The 21,976-nt window shown below is 53.8% G+C and overlaps 2 protein-coding genes across 4 annotated transcripts in view; one reads left to right on the forward strand and one right to left on the reverse strand.

Annotated features, from left to right (window-relative positions):
* PDIA6 (protein disulfide isomerase family A member 6) overlaps positions 1-4,665 on the forward strand; it is a 32,534-nt gene extending 27,869 nt beyond the window's left edge. Inside the window, exons 12-13 of the mRNA XM_075557099.1 lie at positions 3,734-3,830; positions 4,229-4,665. Of these exons, the coding sequence (XP_075413214.1) occupies positions 3,734-3,830; positions 4,229-4,297 (166 nt within the window). The 3' untranslated portion in view covers positions 4,298-4,665. The remainder of the gene's footprint in view (positions 1-3,733; positions 3,831-4,228) is intronic.
* Positions 4,666-5,252: 587 nt separating this feature from the next.
* The window catches only part of ATP6V1C2 (ATPase H+ transporting V1 subunit C2), a 65,309-nt gene continuing 48,585 nt past the window's right edge, over positions 5,253-21,976 (reverse strand). For 2 of the 3 annotated variants that reach the window (XM_075557102.1, XM_075557101.1), the window contains 9 exons: positions 21,660-21,751; positions 19,123-19,221; positions 18,362-18,430; positions 13,694-13,786; positions 13,502-13,595; positions 10,991-11,128; positions 10,081-10,178; positions 5,611-5,743; positions 5,253-5,342 (listed from right to left, as the gene is read on the reverse strand). In XM_075557102.1, coding sequence (XP_075413217.1) covers positions 5,253-5,342; positions 5,611-5,743; positions 10,081-10,178; positions 10,991-11,128; positions 13,502-13,595; positions 13,694-13,786; positions 18,362-18,430; positions 19,123-19,221; positions 21,660-21,751 — 906 coding nt within the window. The remainder of the gene's footprint in view (positions 5,343-5,610; positions 5,744-10,080; positions 10,179-10,990; positions 11,129-13,501; positions 13,596-13,693; positions 13,787-18,361; positions 18,431-19,122; positions 19,222-21,659; positions 21,752-21,976) is intronic. The other variant, XM_075557103.1, reaches the window with a different exon arrangement.

Genomic DNA, 21,976 nt, shown 5'->3' on the forward strand with positions numbered 1-21,976 from the left:
AGACAGTGTCGTCTTCCTCTAAGCCACTGGTGGGATCGAACCACTGACCTTGGGAATTAACAGTCCACGCTTACTTGAATCAGTACTCTTTACTATAGAGCCTGGCAAATAGTAAGCTCTTATGGGAAACATTTCATGGAAGAATGGGTAAATTCTCATCACTGGGATATCAGCAGGTAAAACCAGACTAGGGGCCAACTGGAACAGACCATCAATTAATTGCTCATATGTAAGTTAAGAAAATTAAAAAGAGACCACGAGAGCCAGAATATAACCTTGCGTCTATCCCACCTGGATTTCAGGAGCAGATTTGACACACTGAATTTTAATGACAGAAACGGATGGACCTGTGGATGACTACATGAGGAAAGTTACAAGGTCATTAAAAAGACAGGAGAGAAAGAAAAGATCAAAGTGGACATCAGAAGAGACTCGGAAAGTTACTCATACTCGTGTAGTAGCTAAGGCACATGGAAGAAATGATGGCATCAATGAGTTGAAGAGAAAATTTCACAAGAGAGTTGTAGAAGATAGCAAAATATAATGAAATATGAAAAGATGTAGAGTTAAAACCCGGAAAGAAAGAACACGCTCAGCGTATCTTAAAGTAAAACCTCAAGTCTTAAGTTGCGTTACTGAAAGACTCCAGCACAAAACAGTGAACCATGAAGGAAGCATCAAAAGACGATGGGGAAGAATACACAGTCGCTAGACCAAAAAGAAATAGCGACATTCAGCCATTTCGAGAGTAATGAGGAAGAATGCAGAGCCAGACTCGGAGGACTGACGGCAGTCACCCGGGCAAACAGCTTAGTGTGGTGGTGGCATGAGAAGCCCCAGCGGTACCGTGGTTGCGGATTGGGCTGTGGCCTCTCTGCGGGCTGTCTACTCCTGTGAAGAACTGCCGTCCCAGAATCCCACAGGGCAGCTCTGCCCTGCCCCCTAGGATCGCTGTGAGTTGGGTTGGTTTGGAGTACTCGAACAGATGAAAACCTTAATGTTAGCGGTCTCTCGGACAGAATAGACTGTAAGGTGCACCAGGATCCATTAATGAGGCAAGGGGGCGGGAGTGGTATCATAGAAGAGTACACATTCTTTATCAATCCTTCCAACTCATTGGAATCTTTAAAATATGACCTTGACGTCTAAATTTTAGATTATCTCATTCAGCTTGCACAAATTGGAACCTGAAAGTAAGAAGGTCTTTCTTTTTCTTTGGTCTTCCACTGGCTTGAGGTTTGCTTTCAGGGTCATAAGAATAGTAAGCACCATGTCTCCTCACCAGTAATGAACTTGGGGAAAAGCCTGGAATGCTTTAGAGCTGTTCTTTCAAAGCAAGGCATGTTTCCACTTGATGGCGCTCTATATCCTGCTCGTTTAGAACCCAAGGCACAATTTCACAGCGACCCTTCTCATTCCCAAATCTTCTGTTAAAATTGGCTGAACCAAGGCCCAAGATAGTCAAGATAATGTCCCCATCTCTTCATAGCCCGTCATTGGTCTTTGAGCACAAGTGCACCAATTTTGTCCACATTTTCGTTCCGTGTAGGAAGTTGAAGGATGAGGTTTGCCATCAATCAACATTTCACCTTCTTAGAAATAAGAAAACCACTTGTTTTTTTCCCCTTATTGCTGTCCTTGTAAGCCGTGTTCAACATCAAAACAGTTTCTGTGGCATTTTTCCCCGAGCAGGAAACAGAATTTCACAGCCACACACTGTTCTCTTAAGTCAGCCATCACAAAAAGAGGTGTGAACAAAACTGCTTTTATGAAAAATTCTCTTTGACCATAGAGAACATTCCCAGGTGATGCCACAGGGTGCACTAAGAGTTGCCCACCTAGTGGGAAAAATGGGTACTAAGAAAGCTCTGCTGGGTTTTCAAGAACTTTTACAATACACAGATGGCACAACCTTGCTTGCTGGGTGTGAAGAAAACTTGAAGCACTTGAGCTGAGGAAGAGAAAGATTGTAGCCTTCAGCCTGGATTACAACTCAACTAGACAATAGGTAACACGATGAACTTGGATCTCTATTAATTGCTCACGGAAACAGCATGGTGAGGGTCAGGAGATCAAAGGGTACACCGTCACATTGGAGAAATCGGCACTGGATCTTGATAAAATGTCGAAAAGCAAGGATGTTACTTACATGCATGTGCATTGTGGACACTGAATAAGGAAGATCAAAGAAGAATCGGGTAGGTTTGCATCTTGGTGCTAGTGAACCATATTAAAAGTACCGTGGGCTTCCAAAGGACAGACAGGTCTGCCTCGGAAGAGGTACAGACAGAACGCTCACTAGAAGCAACGTTGGCGAGACTTGTCTCCTACTTTGGACGTCGTGTCAGCAGACACAGCACTGGAGAAGGACAGGCTTGGCAGAGGGGGGGCGAAAGCCAGGAAGACCTTGACTGGATGGTTGACAATGTGGCTGCAACAATTGGGTTCAAATGCAGAACAGTGTGAGCCGCGTCCCGCTCCTAACGACATGCAGAAATAATGGTGTCACATACATAACAGGCAAGTTCAATACACTGCGTTTTTTAGGTCCCTCCTCCCTGCAGCAATAGTTAGGTTATCCTTCACCAACGCATATTGGGACTGTCCTTTTAAAGGAATCTCTGGTCACACCCTCGTGTTCGTCCCTACGTGTTTCTGGCGAAATGCTCTCCTGTCAAGAACATGCCGCTGCTCGGTGTACAGGGGAATGATAAAACACGCTGCTACCAAATCATGCCCTTTTTAGAGTAGCCATGTCGGAACTTGAAGCCGCCGTGTCTTGACACATTTCCCACGTAGGTCTACACACTCCTGAAGCCAGTGCTTCCATCTCTCAATTCCCCGGCGAAGTCTGTATTCTCTGGTTGACGCCAGGCCAAATGGCTGTTTTCAAATTGTGTTCCTTGAGCTTTGAGGACAGGAATCTGAAAGAGCCAGACCAGGCTGGAAGGTTCCTGGAGGGAAGTCTTGCAGCCACTGATCCCCTGGGAAAGGCGCGGTGGGTTGGCGTCGCAGGAACGTCCTTAGGTACACCTGCCTGCCCCTCGTCTCACCCACACGGCCTCATTCTGCCTCCTTGAGGAAACTACGTCAAGACTGTGCTCTGGGGACTGAAAAGTCACTTGCCAGGACCACCTTCACTTTGAGCTGGCCCGGATTCCCCTCGGAAGGCACCCACCTTAACGAGGCTACAACAGCCATCGCCGAGAGAACCTGTTGGCAGCCTTGTGCTGATCACAGACCTCTCTGGACACGCTTGCTGGGAATAAGCCTGTGCACGTGTGCACGGAGGCCTAGCTGCAGTCCTGCTGGGCTTGCTTACGTTTGTACTCCTCCTTAACACTCCACATGCTTGCTACGTACTAAAAACGTAGGGAATGGAACTCAATTTTTCGATACTGGCGTCTTTCAGAAAGCCTCTGGAGCTCACCCTCATCTGGGGTTTTGCTAATCCAGTGTCAGTACTGGTCATCCATGTTTCTCCATCAGTATTGATAGCTCTGTACGTGGTGTGCATTTCAGCCTGCTAATTAGACTCGTTTGTCAGTGACCGATAGGAACTGGCTCTCTGTGACTTGTGAATTACTGAGAAGATGGCACCGCTTGTCCCTGCGTGACAGTGAGAGAAATACTTGGAGGTGCACATTGCGGGGAGATCACTGGTGTGAGAGTTGCTTACTCCCCTGCACTGACTGCCAGCTGACAGTCTTGTTCTGGCCACTGTTTCCCTCAGGGAGCTCTCTTTTGGACGCGGATCTACAGCACCTGTAGGAGGCGGGGCTTTCCCTAAAATTAGCACCACGGAACCTTGGGATGGCAAGGATGGTGAGGTGAGTCAAGTGCCCAAGCCTTGTTTGGAACCCATTTTTCCTTCCAGAATCCTATGGATTTTAAAAGTTTTTTTTTTTTTTACTCTACAATTATTACTGTTCATAAGCTTAGCATGCCAGGATATTAGCATAACCTCATAGTCCTTGGTTAGCATCCTCAGGACCCTTTGCTCCTTCCGCTGTGTCGTGGGGAACACTCTTGACAGCCTTCCAAGTGCTTAGATTCCCTCATAATTAGGTTGCTCTCCTGTCACCTCCCTAGTAAACATTCAACTTGGACCCATGCATTTCCCCAAGGAGATCCCGAGAGGCTTTGGTAGAGGCTCCTGGGAACGGCTCTCAGTGTTAGGGGGGCGCTGTCTGCACTGCCCTCATGCTGGCTCTCTGCTCGCCCGCAGCTTCCCGTGGAAGACGACATCGACCTGAGTGACGTGGAGCTGGACGACCTGGGCAAGGACGAGTTGTGAGAGCGCAGCGTAAGGTCCGGCTCCCTTTTCTGGGGAGCAGGATTGTCCGGCAGGGAGGACATGTTCTTAGTGAGGTCAAATGGATCGCCGGGGGTGCAGCGCCTGCGTGGCCGTCTGAGACCTCTGCAGCAGTGAACTTTGGCATCTCAAGAAAACACTGAAAAATTCTATGAATTGTGGTAGCAGGTGAATTGGATTGTGTCCTGCTAAGTAGTACTCTGAGGAAAACTGATGGCTTCTTGAAGCGCTTCCATCCCTACCTGCTGCTTGAATGCTCTTTGAGGCTGTTCCCTACGGTTTTTAATGTGATTCCCTCGTTTGAATATTAATGGATTTTCCATTAAAGAATAAAACAATATTTTGGACAATGCTGATAAATTTATGAAATTAAGTGTCCATATCATAAATCTGAAGTTTAACCAGTAAAGCCGTAGGCGTAGTCTGATGTGTCCGTGATGCCATTCTTCATAAAAGTAGTCAAAGACCACTGTGACAGAAACGCCATCATTGGGACGCGCATTCTCAACGTCAGCCGTTTCTGGAAGGCGTCTGAGCGCTGCATTTCACTCCCGATAGTCTGTCTTGGGGGGACACTGACTGCTACCTGGGAAGAATGGCTCAGGGCTTTTCTTGTTCTTGCTAACCCTTCACTGAATGTTCCTTAAGATGTGAGAGACGGCCGCAGGCGACCCAATGTATAGGTAGTCCACGTTGATAAAAAAAAACCAAAGAAATCACAAAGTTCCAACAGAAAACACTGAATTGTGCTAAAGTTATGTGAGGAGACAATTCAAAGGACTGAGAACATTTCTTTATTGTAACTTTACAAAACGTAATAATAAATACATCTGTACCTAACAGTGTGAGCCATTTCTCTGGAAATCTAAATTACACAGGATGGTCTGATGGTGCTCTTAAGACACAGCATCTTGGTAGTCCCCCCGGAGGTAGTCAGTCAGTCGAGGAGGCCGAGGTCAATGTGGAAGTACACATACGGAAAGTAATCTTGGTGATTAAACTGTAATCCGGGGATCTCCACAGATGCCTGCGGAAGAACACAGGACACTGTAAGTTAGCGGAATGAGCTGCGCTTTCCTGGACGTGCGGCTCTTCATCATTTTGAGGAGGCTTGGCAGCCATGGACCCTAGTTTCCGCCTTGTCCTCCCATTGCCCAGTACCACCCACCTCTGCCTCCGCAGTTCCGCTTTGACTTGGTGAGGCAAATGCCCGTCACTTCAATTCGTATTGAGCAGTAATCCCCCAGGGGGGTGAGTGTTGACCACGGAATAGCCTAGCGCGCTTGCAAACCTACGTCTAGGATGCTCGCAGCTGCTACTTCATCCAGGTGCTTGAAGGTGGAGTTTAGCACTTGTCGTAAGCGTTTGGTGGACGACTTCTTATGGGGTTGAAGGAGCACAGCATGAAAGTTGACCGGCAGTCCATACCTTCTCAGACAAGAGATAGTCAGTTACTTCAGATACAAGGATGGGCAAAGACATACAGTAAATTTCATTAATGAAAAACGTCAACCAAAGTAAAATCCAGTTGAGCAAGATGTCTGCGGCAGAGGGGAGACCACTAGACCTTTCTGGGTGGAAACGCCCTGGGTGCGAGCCCACTGCAGCAGCGGTCGTTCTTGTCAGCAGAGCCAGCGCCATGCCCTGACCAGGAGCGGGCAGGAAAGCTCATGCCGAGTGGAGGCGATTGGACCCAGTGCTCAACGCCAAAAGCCTTTCTTTAAAACCTTGCTCCACCCAAGGAAGATAGGAAAAAATGGTTTAAAGTTATCAAGACTTGAGAGTTCTTTCTTCGATTTTTGAGTGGAAGGAAAAAAATTTAAATGTACTTGGCTGTACGTCTGATAAACTGTTGGAAGGGTTAAAATACGGTGTTAACTGAATTAACATGCATTTGTGATGGGCGAGGTCTTTTTTTTCCTGTACATTGCAAATAGTCGGATGCTCGTACTCCTGTTTGTTCCTTCGTGCCCTCACCAGGTATGTGCAGAGTACCCTGGTCTGTTAGACAGGGGCTTGCTGTGTAAATGGTAAAGGGTAACAGGAACTGATGTCCCATCAAGGGTTTAGCTCCCCATTAGCCCCTGCCTGGCCCCCTCATTTCAGGCTGCTAATGGTGTAGTGTAGCCACTGAAAGATGACCAACTGTAACCACAGGTGCGAGGGCCCTTCTGTATCACGGAGCAAAGACCTTCCTAAATCATGTCTGAACGCGCTGGGCAAGCAGGATAAGATAAAGTGAACAGAACAGAATTGCAGACTCCCAGCTAAGTCTTCCTGCCAACCACCAATTAGACCGGTTCCTGCCACTTTCTGTGATGGCCCTGGACTTCTAACCCTCCGCTGGACCCACTCCAGTGGACACTCGCATTCTGTGCAGAACGTGACGGCCTGGGGTGACTGGCCGGCCCTCCACGCAGTCTCTGCACAGCTGGGCCCCGCCCGACTCCTCGGCTGCTCAGTGGAGGACACTGAAGGCATCTGGCGGGAGGCCTGTGCCCGCCATGGCTGAGGCGGTGCCCACTCCAAGGTCCCTCTGCTGCATGCTCGTCTTGGGATTTAAAGATTTAAAGTAGCACCCTGAACTCCCTAGAGCACCCGCACTTGGCCTTCCTCTAGAGCAGCGGTTCTCACCTTCCTCATGCCGACACCCTTTCATGCAGTTCCTCGTGTGGTGGTGACCCCAACCATAACAACATTTTCATTGCTGCTTAATAACTACTTTTGCTACTGTTGTGGATTGGGTGGCCCCTGTGAAAGGGTTGTTTGGCCCCCAAAGGGGTCACAACCCACAGGTTGAGAACCGCTGCTCTAGAAATGGCCTGTCTACACCAGGGTCATCTTGTGTTCTGCTCCCACCACCACGGACACTGAAGCGCATCTGACACAGGTCACCAGTGGCCCCCTAATGTGCAAATCCAAGGGACACTGGAATTCCCAACCTGGCCACCTCTGACCCTTGATGCCACCTTTGACTTCATGGCGTATTTTCTCCGACGCTTGCTCCGTGGGTTGCGGGGTCCCTCTCTGGCTCCTTGGGGGGGCTCACCTCACTACTGATGGCTCCCTGGTGTTTCTCCTCCACCAAGACTGCCAGCTACCTGAACCTAATTTTCCTGCTACCTGGCAGACTTCACCTGGAAGCAGCAGCAAATTCCTCCCGGCCTCGCCACTCACCCAGGGCCTATTTCCATTTTCTCGACTAATGTAAACACTACTTCATCTAAGGAGGAACTAGCTATCCTAACAGGCTCGTATCTGCTTCACAATAGTGACCTCCGTTCAGTCAGCATTTACCATCTATTCTTTGTCCAGCTCTGGACTGGGGGACAGGTCCGAATGAGGCCCCTGTTAGGAACACAGAGGACTCTGAGACAAGCAAGGCAGAGCATGATGGAAAGGGCAAGTCGGTGTCCTGGAGCGGACACGGATATGTATGTGGAAATGGTTCACTTGATATATGTTCTGTGAGTATTATTTTAGAAAAAAGACCATGGGGCGTGAGAGGCAGAAAGAAATGGGTGACTTCCACTCCCCTTCACTCGCCTATTGGCTCGAACAGACCTGCTGTGTTGACGCCTGTTTTCTTTGAAGACTGTGTCTGTCATGTGACGGTGTGAAAAAGCCACCCAGAAGGGCCACGTAGCTGGTGAGGCAACAACAGCATGTGGAACGAGGACGGGGCCTAACATTAGGCATAAGTGATCCCATTTGAAGGATCAGAAGAGCCCACAAAAGACACCCATTGGCTGCGCGCATCTGACGAGTGCTCAGGAGGAGCTCTGCGCACAGTGAGTTGTTTAGTGCTCGTGTTTGCCCTCTGTGTGCTAGAGAAACAGTGACGACAGAAGTACTACAAATGAGAACCACTTTTCATATATGCTTTTTGAGCAGAATACTTTTAGGGGCTGAAGCCAAATACCCGTTGAGGTACATCGCTACCTCTAGCAGACGGGCATCCTGAGAGATGGGGCCTTGGGGACCACGGGGCTCTGCGGCAAATAGAGTCCGTCTGGGCCTCTCTAGAGGTGGTGGCTGGAACACTCCGGTTGGACCACACATTTCAGGACCCCAGGTGGAGGGGCTGCATCTCGCCCAAACCACAGCCGACGGGAAGACCAGTGGCAGAGACAAGATTGAAAGCCAGGGGAAATGAGCAGAGGTCACTGTGAGGTGGCCAGAGTTGGGGAAGGGTCCCAGCTGCCCCAGGGGTTTGGCACTGGTGATGAGAAGGGATGGAGGAGGAAGGAACCAATGGGGAGAACAGGCCCAGCATCCTGGTCAAGCCTAGGACAGCCTTGGACAGGAGCAGGGAGCTGTGGCCAGGTGTCTGGAGGGGGTTGAGAGGCAGCCTGCCGCTCAGGAAGGGAAGGAGAGAGGGAAGGTGACCACCGCCAGGGAGGTCACAGGAGGCTCTCCAGAGGGGCTACCTCAGGAAGAAGGGGCAGTCAGATGGTACTCTACTCCATAAACTCACTGTCCAGTCGACAGCGACCCTGGCGCCAAGGGTGTCTGAGACAAACTCTTGACAGGAGTAGAAAGCCCAGTCTTTCCCCCAGGAGCTGCCGGTGGCTTCCAACTGCCAACCATGCAGATCGCAGCCCAGCACGTGACCACAACACCCCCAGGGCCCCTGTGCAATGCTGCAAAGAGCTGAACACACTGAACGACCCAGGGCACATGCACAGCACTGGGCAGAAAAGCAGGCTGCCGCCCACTGCTGTTCACTTCCACTGGAGGAAGTGGAGGAGGGAGAGGGAGGAGCCCCCGCCCCACACCTGGAATGGAATGCGGCAGAACTTCCTCTTGGTGGCTGCCGCCCATGCCTGCTCTGCACCTCCCTACAGTTTCCAAAGGTCCCTACAGGGGCCTCCTCTGCACTTGTTTTTAAAAAGGTCAGATTAAATTTCGTTTCGCAGGGGTGGAGGTGTGTTTCCGGTTTATGTTTCCCAAGGCCAGAGGCTGGAACAGGTTGGCCTGTCTAGGACCCCCCAGGGAGGCAGGTGGTCTGCAGGAAAGGGCCGAAGCAGGAAAGGGTGGCAGGGAACCAGGCAGGTCCTGGGAGTTACATAATCTGGTGTCAGTTTGGGACTTGAGAGGATTAAGAGTGAAGGTGGGGGAGTCTATCAATCAGGTCATAGCGAATGAGGCCTCTGTGTGGACATGGCCTTCAGAGGATTCTGGGAATTCCTAGATTTCCTCCTTGGAAGCAGGAGAGACTCTCCCTCAATGCACTCCCTGAGAGATGCTCTACTGACAAGACACATGGCACTCCGCTGATAGACCCTGAGCCTTGGGAACTGGAGAAGCCACGTGGAGACCCCTGCCAGCACCACGATGCTTACAATGTCACTGGATCCACAAGACTTCCCACCCACCAGTCTGTGATCTTCCTGTATTGGGCACCATTGCATGTGTTTCGTGAGTCCAAAAAGGACTTTATGGATTGGTATTGGACATATGGGCTAACACTGGACTGATGAACTTGATGATCTGGACCGGGCTGGGATGTTCTCTTAATGTACAGTTATTCTTTATATAATGCTCTTTGTTATACACATATGGGTATCTGAATTTGTTTCTCTGGTCTACCTGGACTAACCCAGCTGGGTCAAGGAGACTCTGTCCAGTATGTCTCAAAGAGGTGAGTTGTAGAGGTGGGGGTGGGCTGCAGAGAGCAGGGAAGGGGCAGTGGGAAAGGGAGGGAGTGGCACCGCCCCACCCTCAGGACAGCACTGGGTGGGGACACCGCCGCCTCCACGCACCTGAGCACGGACTCCACGAACACTCTCAAGGCCTTCACGTGGACCCAGGCGATGAAGGCTTCACTGAAGTTCACCTTGAGCCAGCGCAGCAGGGGGCCCTGCAGAGACAGGAGTGCCCCCACTGACTCCTGGTCCCGACCCCCAGGCAACATGAGGCTTGCCAGAGCAAGCCCTGACAGAGCAGAGATGCCCAGGCGCCCGCAGAAGCAGCAGAGAGGAAGTCCGGCAGGCACGGCCTCGGCCAGGCGCAGGGCCCTGTCTCCAGAAGCTTAGCAGCCCAGCCCAGCTACCTAGCACGTGCCTGGCGCCGCCACCAACAGGGTGGAGGCTGGGCCGCCCCTGACCTCCAGGCCTTTCAGCAGGAGGCCCACAGGCTGCCCCACTAAGGAGGCTACCACAAGCCAGCAGTCCGTGGTCCCCTGGGTCCTGGGACCCACTGACAGCTGCCCACCTCTGCAGTACCCTCTCACAGCCCCATCTCCCCAGTGCTCAGAGTTAAGAGCCATAAATGCCTGCATGGCCAGTTCGCCTGGGGATGGGGGTGGGCTGAATCTTCTAGTAAGAGCCCCCAGCTCCCACTTGACACCTCCAACTGCCCATAAAGGTCAGGGGTGAGGGTCCAGCCAGGGTAGCCACCTCCACTTCCCCATTTGGTGGTCCAGCCAGGGGCCCAACTGTACCAGGTCACCATCTGCGGCCACCTCCAGCCAGGGCAGGGGCAAGCACCACTCCTCACTGGGAGCAGAGGAGACAGTTCCAAAGAGACCCTGCAGACGAGGAGGAAGCCAGGGGGCTGGGCTCCTTGGGCTGCGGCCCTCAGAAGCCATGTGAGAGACAGGAAACACCAGGCTGCCTGAGCCAAGGCAGAGCCGTGAGCCAGGGACCCCAGGGTTGCCAAGGGGTTGCTTACCTCACCCTCGCCCTCACTCTCTCTCTCTCTGTCCGTCTGCCCCGCGGTGGGCCTATCAGGGTTACCTAGCGGGGTTACCTTAACCACGTGGTCCGGGTAGGTAGACGATCCCTTTTTAAGAGCAACACAGGAAGTTTGCTAAAGGCACAGAAATGATTGATTACTCGTAGTGGCAAACATGCATCACAGACAGACAGACTTCATTCTCTTCGCCTGGAAAGAATGGGAGGGCGAGCTCGGGGACTCTGGTCCACCCAGTAACCCAGCAGGGCGCCGGAGCTTGCCTGTGGCCAGGTGCTCACGGTGGTGGTGGGAGGGGGAAGTGTTAGTCTTGGGGTTCTACATTCTAGAGATAGAACCAATCACAGGCAGAGGAGCGGGTCGCCAACACTCCCACCAATCACTGGGACCGCCATGATTGGCAGGCAAGGTGGTTAGTGGAGAGGCTGTGGGGCTCCGGGCCTGGCCTCCGGGGAATGGCTTGTGCCAAGCCCAGCCACGGAGCCCACCGGCACTAACTGGTGTGTTTAATAAGCATACTACATGCAGAACATTAGTCAAGCGTGCTGTTAGGGCGTCTCGACCTTGGTTTTCCTGTCTCGGCCGAGAGGAGGCGCACACAGGGAAAGGTGGCCCTGGGCTCTCTAGGGAGGATGGGTGGTCAGTGGTCAGAAGCCACCAGCCACTCCAGGGGGAGAGGTGGCAGGCTGCTTCCGGATTTAGATCTTCGGGAGCCCTTGGGCACAGTTCTGTGCTGCCCTATAGGGTCCCTAAGAGCTGTCCCTGATTGGATAGCAATGAGCCGGGTTGAGTGCTCCAGTGAACAAGAAGCCCGGGACGCACCCTGCTCACTTGGTTGCTCGAAGCAGCTTCCCAGAGCCTCTCAGAAGCCAGGCCAGCTGGCCCAGCATGGGCTCTGTTCAAAGGTACCCAGCAGCTTCTACAGGGCTCTGCTGCCAGGACCCTGGCCGGGCTCCCCCAGGGCCGCGCTGGGAGGTGCAGAATCTGCGCGGTGTTACAAAAACCCAGCTGGCCAGCAGAACCCCGGCTCCAGGCTGCGCAGCCTCACTCTGAGCTTCTAGGTGGGTTCTCTTCTATAGGAGTCTGGAGAAAGGACCGCCCCTCACAGTGTGTGGCTGAGGAGCTCAGGTCAGGCTCACCCAGGGGGAGGGAGACCGCCCGCCGCGGGGGCCCAGCTGGTGTGGGTGAGCATGTTTTATAGCGTGCCAGGCCGTGTGGCGGCACGGCTCGGTCAGATCTGTGACCCCTGCTCTGAGGGCTGGGATTCCCAGGGCTCAGGCCTTTGGTCCCCAGCTCGGTGCTTTCTGTCCTCCCTGAGCCCCAGGGGAAGCTGGAAGGGCTCAGTGTCTGAAAAGCATAGATGCCCACTTGGCTTACAAATACGTGCACATGCAGACATGCGTGCACCCACACGTCCACGTGTGCACGGACCTGTGTTGATGTTTGGGGAAGGAAGGTCGGAAATCTCTGACGGGAACTTTCCGCTGCCTGTTTCCCCACAAATGGGGACAACCAGCCCCAGTGAGCTCCCTGAGAACCCCAGGAGCGGGGGGAGCTTCATGGCTGGTGCCCCATCCTGGTGGAGAAGGGCCCTTGGCGGAGAGAGGTCAAAGTGGACGTGCAGAGCGCCCCGGGCCATCCCGCCAGCTAGAAGCACAGGCCGCAGACAAGCACTCCACCTCGGAGAAAGCACTTTGGCTTTGATGTGCCGCCCAGTGCTCTGGCCCACAAGCACACACTTGTAGCTTTCCCACCGTAGCCTCCTTCCCTCCAAGAGCACTCGAAGACACTCTGCTCATTCCTCCCTTCCTCTCTCGCGAGGAGCTCAGAACCTTCTGGTGAGGACAAGCTCCCCCACACTCGCCGGCCAGGACTGGCGCTGCTGCGGCCGGCACTGCAGGGCTTGGGCGTCCTCAGTGGACATGGGGGTAAAGGGGACCCCCAAGGCACGAGTGCTCGTGTCTCACAGGCGAGCCTGGGCTCATTCGCCAACCCGGCTGCATCACACTCTATTCAGGCTGCTGTCAGCAGCCTTGCAGATCAGCACCCACTTGGCCCACTTGGACATGACGTCCCTCAGTGCCATTCCCTAGAAACCACGGCTGAGGACAAGACCTGAGTGCTCAGTGCACTTTCCAAAGGGCACCATCATTCACGGGCATCCCCCACCCCGCCCCGCCCCTCAGGGACCCGCAGGCGCAGGCAGGGCCCTCTCCCTAGGGGAAGAGTCATGAATTCACCTCTCTGAGCCCCACTCTCCCATCTGCAGAACGAGGGCCATCAACCCATAGACTACCACCTGCTTACTCTTGCTCTGGCGGCCCCTTGAGAGCATGGGGCTCCTCGAGGTGGGAGCCCACAGAGGGTGAGAGCCACGTGGCCTGGAGAGCTGAGGGCCAGGAAGGGCTCTATGTCCCCACCCCCCAGGCCAGGTGCCAGGTGGGGGCCCTGCACCGCCCCAGCCCCACCCGGCAGCCCTTAGGCACTCACATACTGTTGCTTCTTATCAGAAAGCAGTCTGGTCATCTCTTCCCTCTCCCTGTTCATCTCTTTCTCGTCAAAGTAAAATTCACGGACCATGAACCTGAAAGGAAGCACGTGGCAGGCTGTCTTGAGCAGGTCCCCAGCCAGCAGGGGCATCTCCAAGGGGGAAGAAGCCCACCAAGGGGCCCGTTCACGTACTTGTTCTCCTTGGCCTTGGCCTTGAAATCATCGATCACTCTTCGAAACAGAGTCACGGTGAAGAGGCCGCCCTCGTTGTCCTCAGCAATCAATCTGTGGCAGAGAACCCTGTGCTTGTGAAGCTGGTCACCAGGGCCCGACGGTCAGCTCCCCTGTGGCCGTCAGTCGGGTGGCCTGGCTCAGAAGCACAGGCGGCGTGGGAGGGCTGGGGACTGCAGGTGTCCCTGATCATGCCCTGACCCGGAGCTCGGGGCTGCTTCTCGCTGAGCTCCCCCTTCCCTCCCTGCGCCCTCTACTCACCCCTCCGGACGACAGAATACAGGGTCTTAGGCAGAGAGAAAGGATCTGTGGTGGCGCACCAGCTACATGTTGGGGTACTAACCACAAGGTCACCAGCTTTTTTTCAGGAGAAAGATGGGCTTTCTACTCCTGAAAAGAGTTATGGTCTCGGCACTCACTATTCCACCCTGTCCTATAGGGTCACTACAGGTCGGCATCAGCTCCACAGCAGTGAGTGGTTTGTGTGTGTGTTTGTTTATTTGTTTGTTTTTAACACAGGGAAAGGCTAGAGATGAGGAGTCCAAAGGGCCTTAGCTCCAGCGTATCTCAGCCTGGTCTTGGTTGTCTCATCTGTAGAATGGACCGTCCAGGTCTGATATGCTGCAGCTAGAAGGACGCAGGGTAGATTTCCTGGGGCGGAAACCACTCCCTAAGGCCCACTTCATGGTGCTCTAATGAGACGTGGCTTCCCCGGTACCCCTCATTCAGGACCACTGCAGCTGCTGTCTCGGGCAGGTTCCTTGCAGCACATACTGGGTCCAGTGGTTTAAGCATCTTTGAGTCCTTGGAGCGGGAAATCCTGCCCACAGGAGGGGTTTCGGAGCAGCAGCTCTGCCTCTGAGCAGCCACCTCACCAGGGCTCTGAGGCCCCCTCTGACCGACCAGAAGAGGATTGGAGCCTGCAGGCTCGGCCGAGGGATGCTCCAGGGCTTGGCAACAGAAAGACCTGCTTTGAGAGCAGTCTCCGGAGCTCCACTGTAGCTCCCCCTTCAGCCTCCCCACCATGGGTGACCTCAGGCTGTGACTGTCCTGTCCCTTTCCCCCCTCGCTGGAACTCCTGCTTCCCATCTGCTCTGAGCCAGTGACCCTGGAGCTGGCCCTGGCACAGGCCTGGGGCAAGGGTAGGTGGGCGGGGTGGAGGGGTGGGGGCAGGGACTTAGCCAGAGTTCTCTGTGGGCAGTGGGGCAGAGACTGCACAGGGACCCGTGTGACACGTTGAAGAAGACGTGCTCTTTCATTGCAGGAGGAGTGCGATGGAGGTCTGTCTGGGGGGCATAACACAAAGTGGACAGTACCCTCCAGGAGAACATTCTCCTCGGAATGAAAACATTTGCCCAAAAACAGAGCTCAGAGGCATCAAGGGCTCCTGGGAAGGAAGGCCGAATGGAAGGTGAGAACTTGGGGGACACTGTTCCCCGAGGAGGCAGCAGCCAAGAGGGAAACACACACTTCACGTGGTTGAGTGGGAGCTACCCTGCTCTGTCAGTGTCCCTCCCTCACCATACAGTGTCCAGAAAGCAGGCCCCAAGAAGAACAAATGCCCGTGGACTCGGAGGGCACAGGAGCCCTGGTGTTGCAGGGGGTGATACAATGGACTGCTAACAGTGAGGTTTCACAGTTGGAGCCCACAGGGAGAAAGACGGGGCTTTCTGCTGCTCAGAAACTGGGGGGGGGGGGGGGGGCGGGCGGGCAGCTCCACTCCGTCCTGGAGCGGCACTCTGAGTTGGAATCGCTGGGTAGCAGTGAGTTTTGCCCCCGGGGTCACTGGCTTAGAGCAGATAGGAAGCAGGCGTTCCAGGGAAGTCATAGCCTGAGGTCATAGGTGGTGGGGAGGCTGTGAGTTCAGGGAGTGGAGGAGGCATTCAGGAGCTGGGCCAAGGGGCTCTGGAGACATGAATTCCTCTCAAAGCAAAGCCGGTCTGTCACCAAGCCGCGGAGCATCACTCGGGCCAAGCCTCCAGCACGAGCGACCTGGTGTTACCAAGGTGAAAAAAGACCTAAGCAACCAACCGAACCCACCCCTTGGCTACATGAGAGCAGACTGGGTGTCTGCTCCCCCAAGGTGACAGCCCAAAAAACCCTCTAGGGGTCACATGGGCCCATGAGTCAGTGTGGACTCTAGGCACCCAGCAGTACAACAAATAGCTGGTATCCACGCCCAGTGTAAGAAAGAAGCATGGGGACATAGCCAGGGGCCCTGGTGGTGGGTGATTGAGAAGGGGAAAGACTTGACCGCATGGGAAACGCCACTGAGCAGATGCCCATCAGTGTTGTGTTGATTCAGTGGACTTGACAGCAGTGGGTTTGTGGCCATCTCCTTCTCTCTCTGCCCCTCAGGCCCCCCAGCGGGCTGTCTGTCATCCCCACTAAGCTCTGTAATTCTGCCCAAGTCACACAGAGTTTACAAGTCTTATTAAGCGGCCTTCAATAAACCCTCAGGCCAAGGCCTAGTCATGAAGACCCAATACGATAGGGTAGAAATGCCCCTGTGGGTTTCTGAGACTGTAGCTCTTTACAAGAGTAGACAGCCTCATCTTTCCTCCACAGAGTGAATGGTGATTTCGAACTGCCAACCTTGTGATTAGCAGCTGTGGTAGTTAGATAATTTCATGTCAACTTGAAGTGTAGGGGTGGAGTCTAGCCTGTCATTGAGCTCACAGCCTGATGGTGCCTTCTCCTAAGGATGCCCTCTCCCTTCACCTTCCTGTTGACACCATGCAATCACCTGCGGGAGCCCTAGAGATGCACCCACCGCCATTGGATCCATGGGACTTTTCACCCACCGGCCTGTGATCTCCCTGCATCCTGCATCATTGTATGTGGCTGTGTGAGTCTGCAGAGGGACTTATGGACTAGTATCAGACGTATGAACTTGCCTGAACCGGGCCTGGATCTTGGCTCTGGCTTACACACAGATGAATGTCTCTGGATTGGTTTCTCTGGTCAACCCAGCCTCACACAACAGCCCAACTCATCACCACTAGGCCAGCAGGGTGCCTGCCTTCCACAGAGGCCCCTCGAAGCTGTGCCTCATGAGGAGAGCTCCCGGGCCAGTCAAGTTCAAGGCACAGAGAGAGGTCAGCTCAGAAGGTTATGGCAACTGTTTTCAGGGGAATCCCACAGAGGATTGAACTATTTTCTGAAAAGATTCAGGGTGACCATCGGCTTGCTAGAAAGAAATTTTAAGAAAACTGAACATTGCAATGGTGAGAAAAAGCCACAGGAAAGTTGCACTAAGGAATTTTTTCTTTCCATTCCAACAATGTACCTGCTAGTTCTTTGAGGGTAGCAAGGCCCTCCTAGGAGAAGTACTTTTTGTTCCCCAAACTCAAAGAATGTGTAAAAGAAATAGCAGGCGAGTCCTCGGAGGATCCCCAAACCGACATTCTGACGTGGTACCAATCAAAGGTCGCAGAATGTGGGGAAGGGTCAGGACAGGGAGACACGGCTTTCAGGAGGGTGTAGACCCAGATGGAGGACTTGTTGGGAAACAAGAGCTTCACATTTGTACGTTGTTGTTTAAGACATTGCTATGATGTTGTAGTGATGCCCGTGGACATCACCTCGTGGTGGGGCCGTGAGGAGGGGTACGGGTTGGTGGGTCAATCTCAGTGGCTGCTCCGGAGCAGGAAGTTAGGGCTGTCTGTGCCCTGCACATTCGCAGACTCAGAAGAAGCAGCGCAGAGACAGATTGCTGTGAACTGGAGTTCAGGATGAATTCGATGGGGTCGAGGCTTATTCCTGGGGACACACCCATTTCCCAAATGGTGCTGTGTTCCAGTGTGTGGCTGTGGCACGGTGGTTTCTATCCATTCTCCTGATATTTCGCCGCCCCCAAGGCTGACCCTGCACTGACAACCCTCTTGGCTCTCTGTGGTTATAGTGAGAGACTGCATTGTATCCCCCTAAATATGCACTGCAAAGCCGAACCTCTACACCTGCAGCTATTTGCAGAAGGGTGGCTTACATTATGTTGATGAGACATAATTAGTACAGGTGTGCTACTTCGATCCACGGAGCCCTAGTGGCGTGGTGGGTTACATGTTGGGCTGCAAACCACAGGTCGACAGTTCAAACCGACCAGCCACCTCTGGTAAAAGAGGAGGCTGTCGACTCCTGTAAAGCGTCGCAGTCTCAGAAACCACAGGCTCCTGTACTCTGGCGTCACTCTTATGTCAGAATCAACTCAATGGTTATGAAGTTTGTGTAGTGTTGGGTATTTTAAATCACTCCCCTTTGAGCTATGAAGGAGTTGAAGAACAAGCAGAGATGGGGGAGAGAGGCCAAGCCACTTGCAGAGCAGCCGGAAGCAGATGAAAAGGCACAGGGACCTTTCCCCAGAGACGCAGAGAGGGGGCCTTCTCCCAGCACCCTCGCCCTGGCCTTTATCTGCCCGAGACAACACAGGAGCACCTGGCAGCTGTGCACTGGCAGCGGCCCAGACCAGGCCCTTGCTGGGCCCTCCAAGCCGGGAAGGAGCAGTGAGCGCAGGAGCCAGGTTGGATGCATCATGGAGGGTGGGGGGTGGGGGACGTGCAGGACCAGACTGTCTGGGTCTGGGAGCCCTGCACCCCTGGTGCCCCCAGAGTGTCCCGGCGTCTCACTCACTTGGTCGACCGAGGCACCACCATGTCCGACAGGGATTCGTAGGTTTTCTGCCACTGTGTGTAGCTTGGTCTGCGAGCACAGACAGAGCGAGTCAGCGATTTCTGCACAGGAGCCTCGTGGGAACGGTGGTGAGCAGAGTGGGGTCAAGGCCTGGCCTTGGGTACTGGATGCCCCTGCCTGGTGTGCACCCAGGGTCCCACGGGAGAGAGCAGGTTCTGGAGGCCCTGCACTTCCTGTGTGGACCCTGCACTTCCTGTGTGAAGCCCTGTACTTCCTGTGTGGACCCTGCACTTCCTGTGTAGACCCTGCACTTCCTGTGTGGACCCTGCACTTCCTGTGTAGACCCTGCACGTCCTGTGTGAGGCCCTGTATTTCCTGCATGAGGACCTCAGCTACTGATACTTGCCGGAGGCCTGGTGTTCATACCCCTCCTGATCCTGGCCCCCTGTGACCTTGGCAAGCTCGTTGACCTACCCAGCCTCAGGACAATGAAAATGGTGACACTACAGCCCACGCAGTTAGAAGGAAAGTCGCAAGCTGACACCCAGCAGGTGCTCCAGATATGAACTGTGCTGCCGTCGCCCTTACCATCAACCCAACTTCACCATGATGCCCGATATCACCAACAGGGCTGCCGCCCGGGGTCACTCTGCAGGGCTGGCTGCCCCCACCCACCTACCCCAAGTAGATGGTCTTCCCTTGACACTTCTTGCCATTGGGAACCCCCCAGATACAAGCCCCACACCTTCCAGCTCACTTACTTGGGAACAATGACCAGAAGTGTAATGAGATATTCTGAATCCAACACAAAATCGTCTTTGTTCACGATATCGCTCAACGTCCGGGTGAAGAGGTTGCCCCTGGATCCATGGGAAACAAACCGTGTGTGATCAGCAGAAGACCCACGGCACACCATGGGCTTGTGCGTGCAGAACACACAGGCCCCAGGCACACCCACACACCCGGGACAGGGGACAGGCAGCAGGAAGTCTCATGAATGTCCCCTGGAGAGCCACAGCGGCTCCCTGGGTACTGGAGTCTAGAGAGTAGAGTGAGAGGCCTCAGGGCATGCCCAAAAGATGAGTTTGCCCTGGCCGTGGGCTCAGGTGGCTCCTGGTCTCTTTTTGGTGTTTGGCCAGCCAGGGCTGGACCTCCTCCCCTCCTGGGGCAGGAGGCTGGCAAGACCTCAGTTATTGTCACCAGTCACTGGGCGAATCCAACACCTCAGTGCCCTGCTCTGCCCCGATGCCAGCCCGGGCTGCTGGAAGGGGACCTCACACAGCAGGCAGCTTAAGTGGCTCGAGTGTCAACAGGGCGGCTGGCTCAGGAAGCCACTTGGCCTGTGGTTGATCCAGATAGACTCCGTTTCACTTTACAGATGCCCAGGTCCGGTGGCTGGGGACACTCACCTGAAATAGCTTCTCTAAGTGCCAGGGGCGATCTGGTGTGCACTGAGAGCAGGGTAGACAGCGGCTCAATGGTCTCATGTCCACTGAGCCAAGGCCTTGATAGATCTGTGCCCCGTCACCATTCAGAGCTCCCTGCCACTGACACCCACCCTCTCCCACCCCCTGCTCCTCAAGAGAAAGAAGGATCAGCTCACTCACTGCCATCGAGTCAACTCCTACTCCTGGGACCTCGTGGGACAGGGTAGAAGTGTCCCTGTCGGTTTCCTAGACTGTAACCCTTGATGGGAGTAGAAAGCCTCATCTTTCTCCCAAGGAACAGCTGGTGGTTTTGAACTGCCGACCTTGCAGTTGGTTACTAGCCCAATGCATAACTACCATGCCACCAGGACTCCGACAGAGGAGGGAGTAAAACTCAGTTTGTCCATTTCATTGTGATGCAAAATGGTGCCCAAAAACTAAGTTCCTCCTTAATGTGGCTATTTCCCCCTCGGTTTTCAATGCACTTTTCACAAGAAGAGAGCTGCCCCAGTGACTCGGCGGGAGAGCAACAGGTGTGGGGAGACCTCTCAAATGCCCTTTCTTCTCCTCCCAGCAGAGGGCCGCCAGCATGACCCATGCCAGCCCTACCTGCTCAGAAACACCTCCCGGCTCTTTGGAGCAGCTCGCGAACCACACCGCCGATGACAGGACACTTACTGCCTCCCAGGTTGGCACTGCCACCAGGACACCGAGCTTACACTTTTCTCCTGAGAGCTGCACCACCACCACCCCCATCATCTGTCTGCTGGGCCTCGCAGGGCAGTCAACTCTCCTTCCTTCATGCTGGTCCTTCAGGTAGGTGGACAAGGCACTTAAGCCTCTGAAACTTCCCTCTGCCCTCAGTCCTGGGACCTTGGTACCACAGTGGTTACATGGTGGGCTGCGGACACAGAGTGGCAATCTTTATGGCCCTGCATGAGACTCGCCCTCATGGAGAGGTCACTGAAGCTACAGCAAAGTGGTGAAGAAATTAGAAGGTGCCCACCTATCAGAAAGAATAGCGTCTTGGGTTTTAAAGGCTTGTCTTCAAACAAGCAGTCATCTAAGTGAGGTGTTCACTAAGTGAGGTCTTAACTAAATCCACATGGAAGAAGCAGCCAGCCTGTGTGATCCAAGGATTGCAAATAATGAAATCCAAATCTGAAGGAGGAACGGTATCAGAGTTTAAATTCTGAGTATCCGGTTTGTAGAAGGCTGTGGATGACGGCGGAAGCCCAAAGCCCATTTGCAGAGCCCCCCTCGGTGAATCCCCTCTGACTACAGTCCAAGGATGTGAAGAGGCTTCTATCAGACATAGAGCACTGTGAAGTCAATGATGGATGGTGTTGTTTAGGTTCAAATGAACACTTTATTGTTTCCTGCCCCTTTTGAGCTATTATGCAATCGTTTTGTGGTTGTTGGTTGCTTCTTGTTAGGGTTCTGCATGGTTTTCTATATAAGAAATCCAGGATAGGTCAATCTCCAGAGCCTGTAATTAGATTAATCACGACTTAGGGGCACAGCAGAGGAGGTCGGGGGGAAACGGGGAGCTAGCAAGGACGAGTACAAGAGAGAAGACAGTGCTGTGGAGCTGACTGTGGTGACCGCGCGACTGTTCCTGATATGACCGAGCTATTAAATTGTGTGCCGCATGAATCATATTCCCCCCCAAACTATTTTTTTTAAAACGTGCAGTCTCGGGAACTCACAGCGTCCCAGGGACAGGTCTTCCTGTCCCATAGCGTCACTAGGAGTCGGAACTGACTCGATGGCCGCGAGAGCTTCTCTGCCCTCTGTTGCTGCCCCCAAGGGCCAGGCTGCAGCCCCCCTGCCCCAGGCTGTAAAGCCTCTGCAGGAGAAGGATCACTCACATAGACTTCTTCTCCAGGTTCTCCAGGTTGGTCTTGAGCGTGTTGTAAGTGGCGGTTCGGGACTTCAGATCCGTCTCGATTTGTGTCAGCTGCTATTGGTCAACAGCACAGAGATTCCAGTGAGAACCTGAGACCCCAGGAGGGCTTTTCAAGAGTGGTCACCAACTGCTCAGAGTACACTTAAGAAAAAGAGCAGGCCCCTTCCATGTGCCCAGGGCTGGCTTCTGCCCCCACTCCTCAGACGGCAGACATGGCTGCGCAGGGCACTGGGGCAGGCAGGCAGGGTGGGGACTCATTTCCCTTCTCCACGGACCTTC

This window comes from Tenrec ecaudatus, chromosome 8 (assembly GCF_050624435.1).
Source record: "Tenrec ecaudatus isolate mTenEca1 chromosome 8, mTenEca1.hap1, whole genome shotgun sequence".
Classification (NCBI taxonomy): domain Eukaryota; kingdom Metazoa; phylum Chordata; class Mammalia; order Afrosoricida; family Tenrecidae; genus Tenrec; species Tenrec ecaudatus.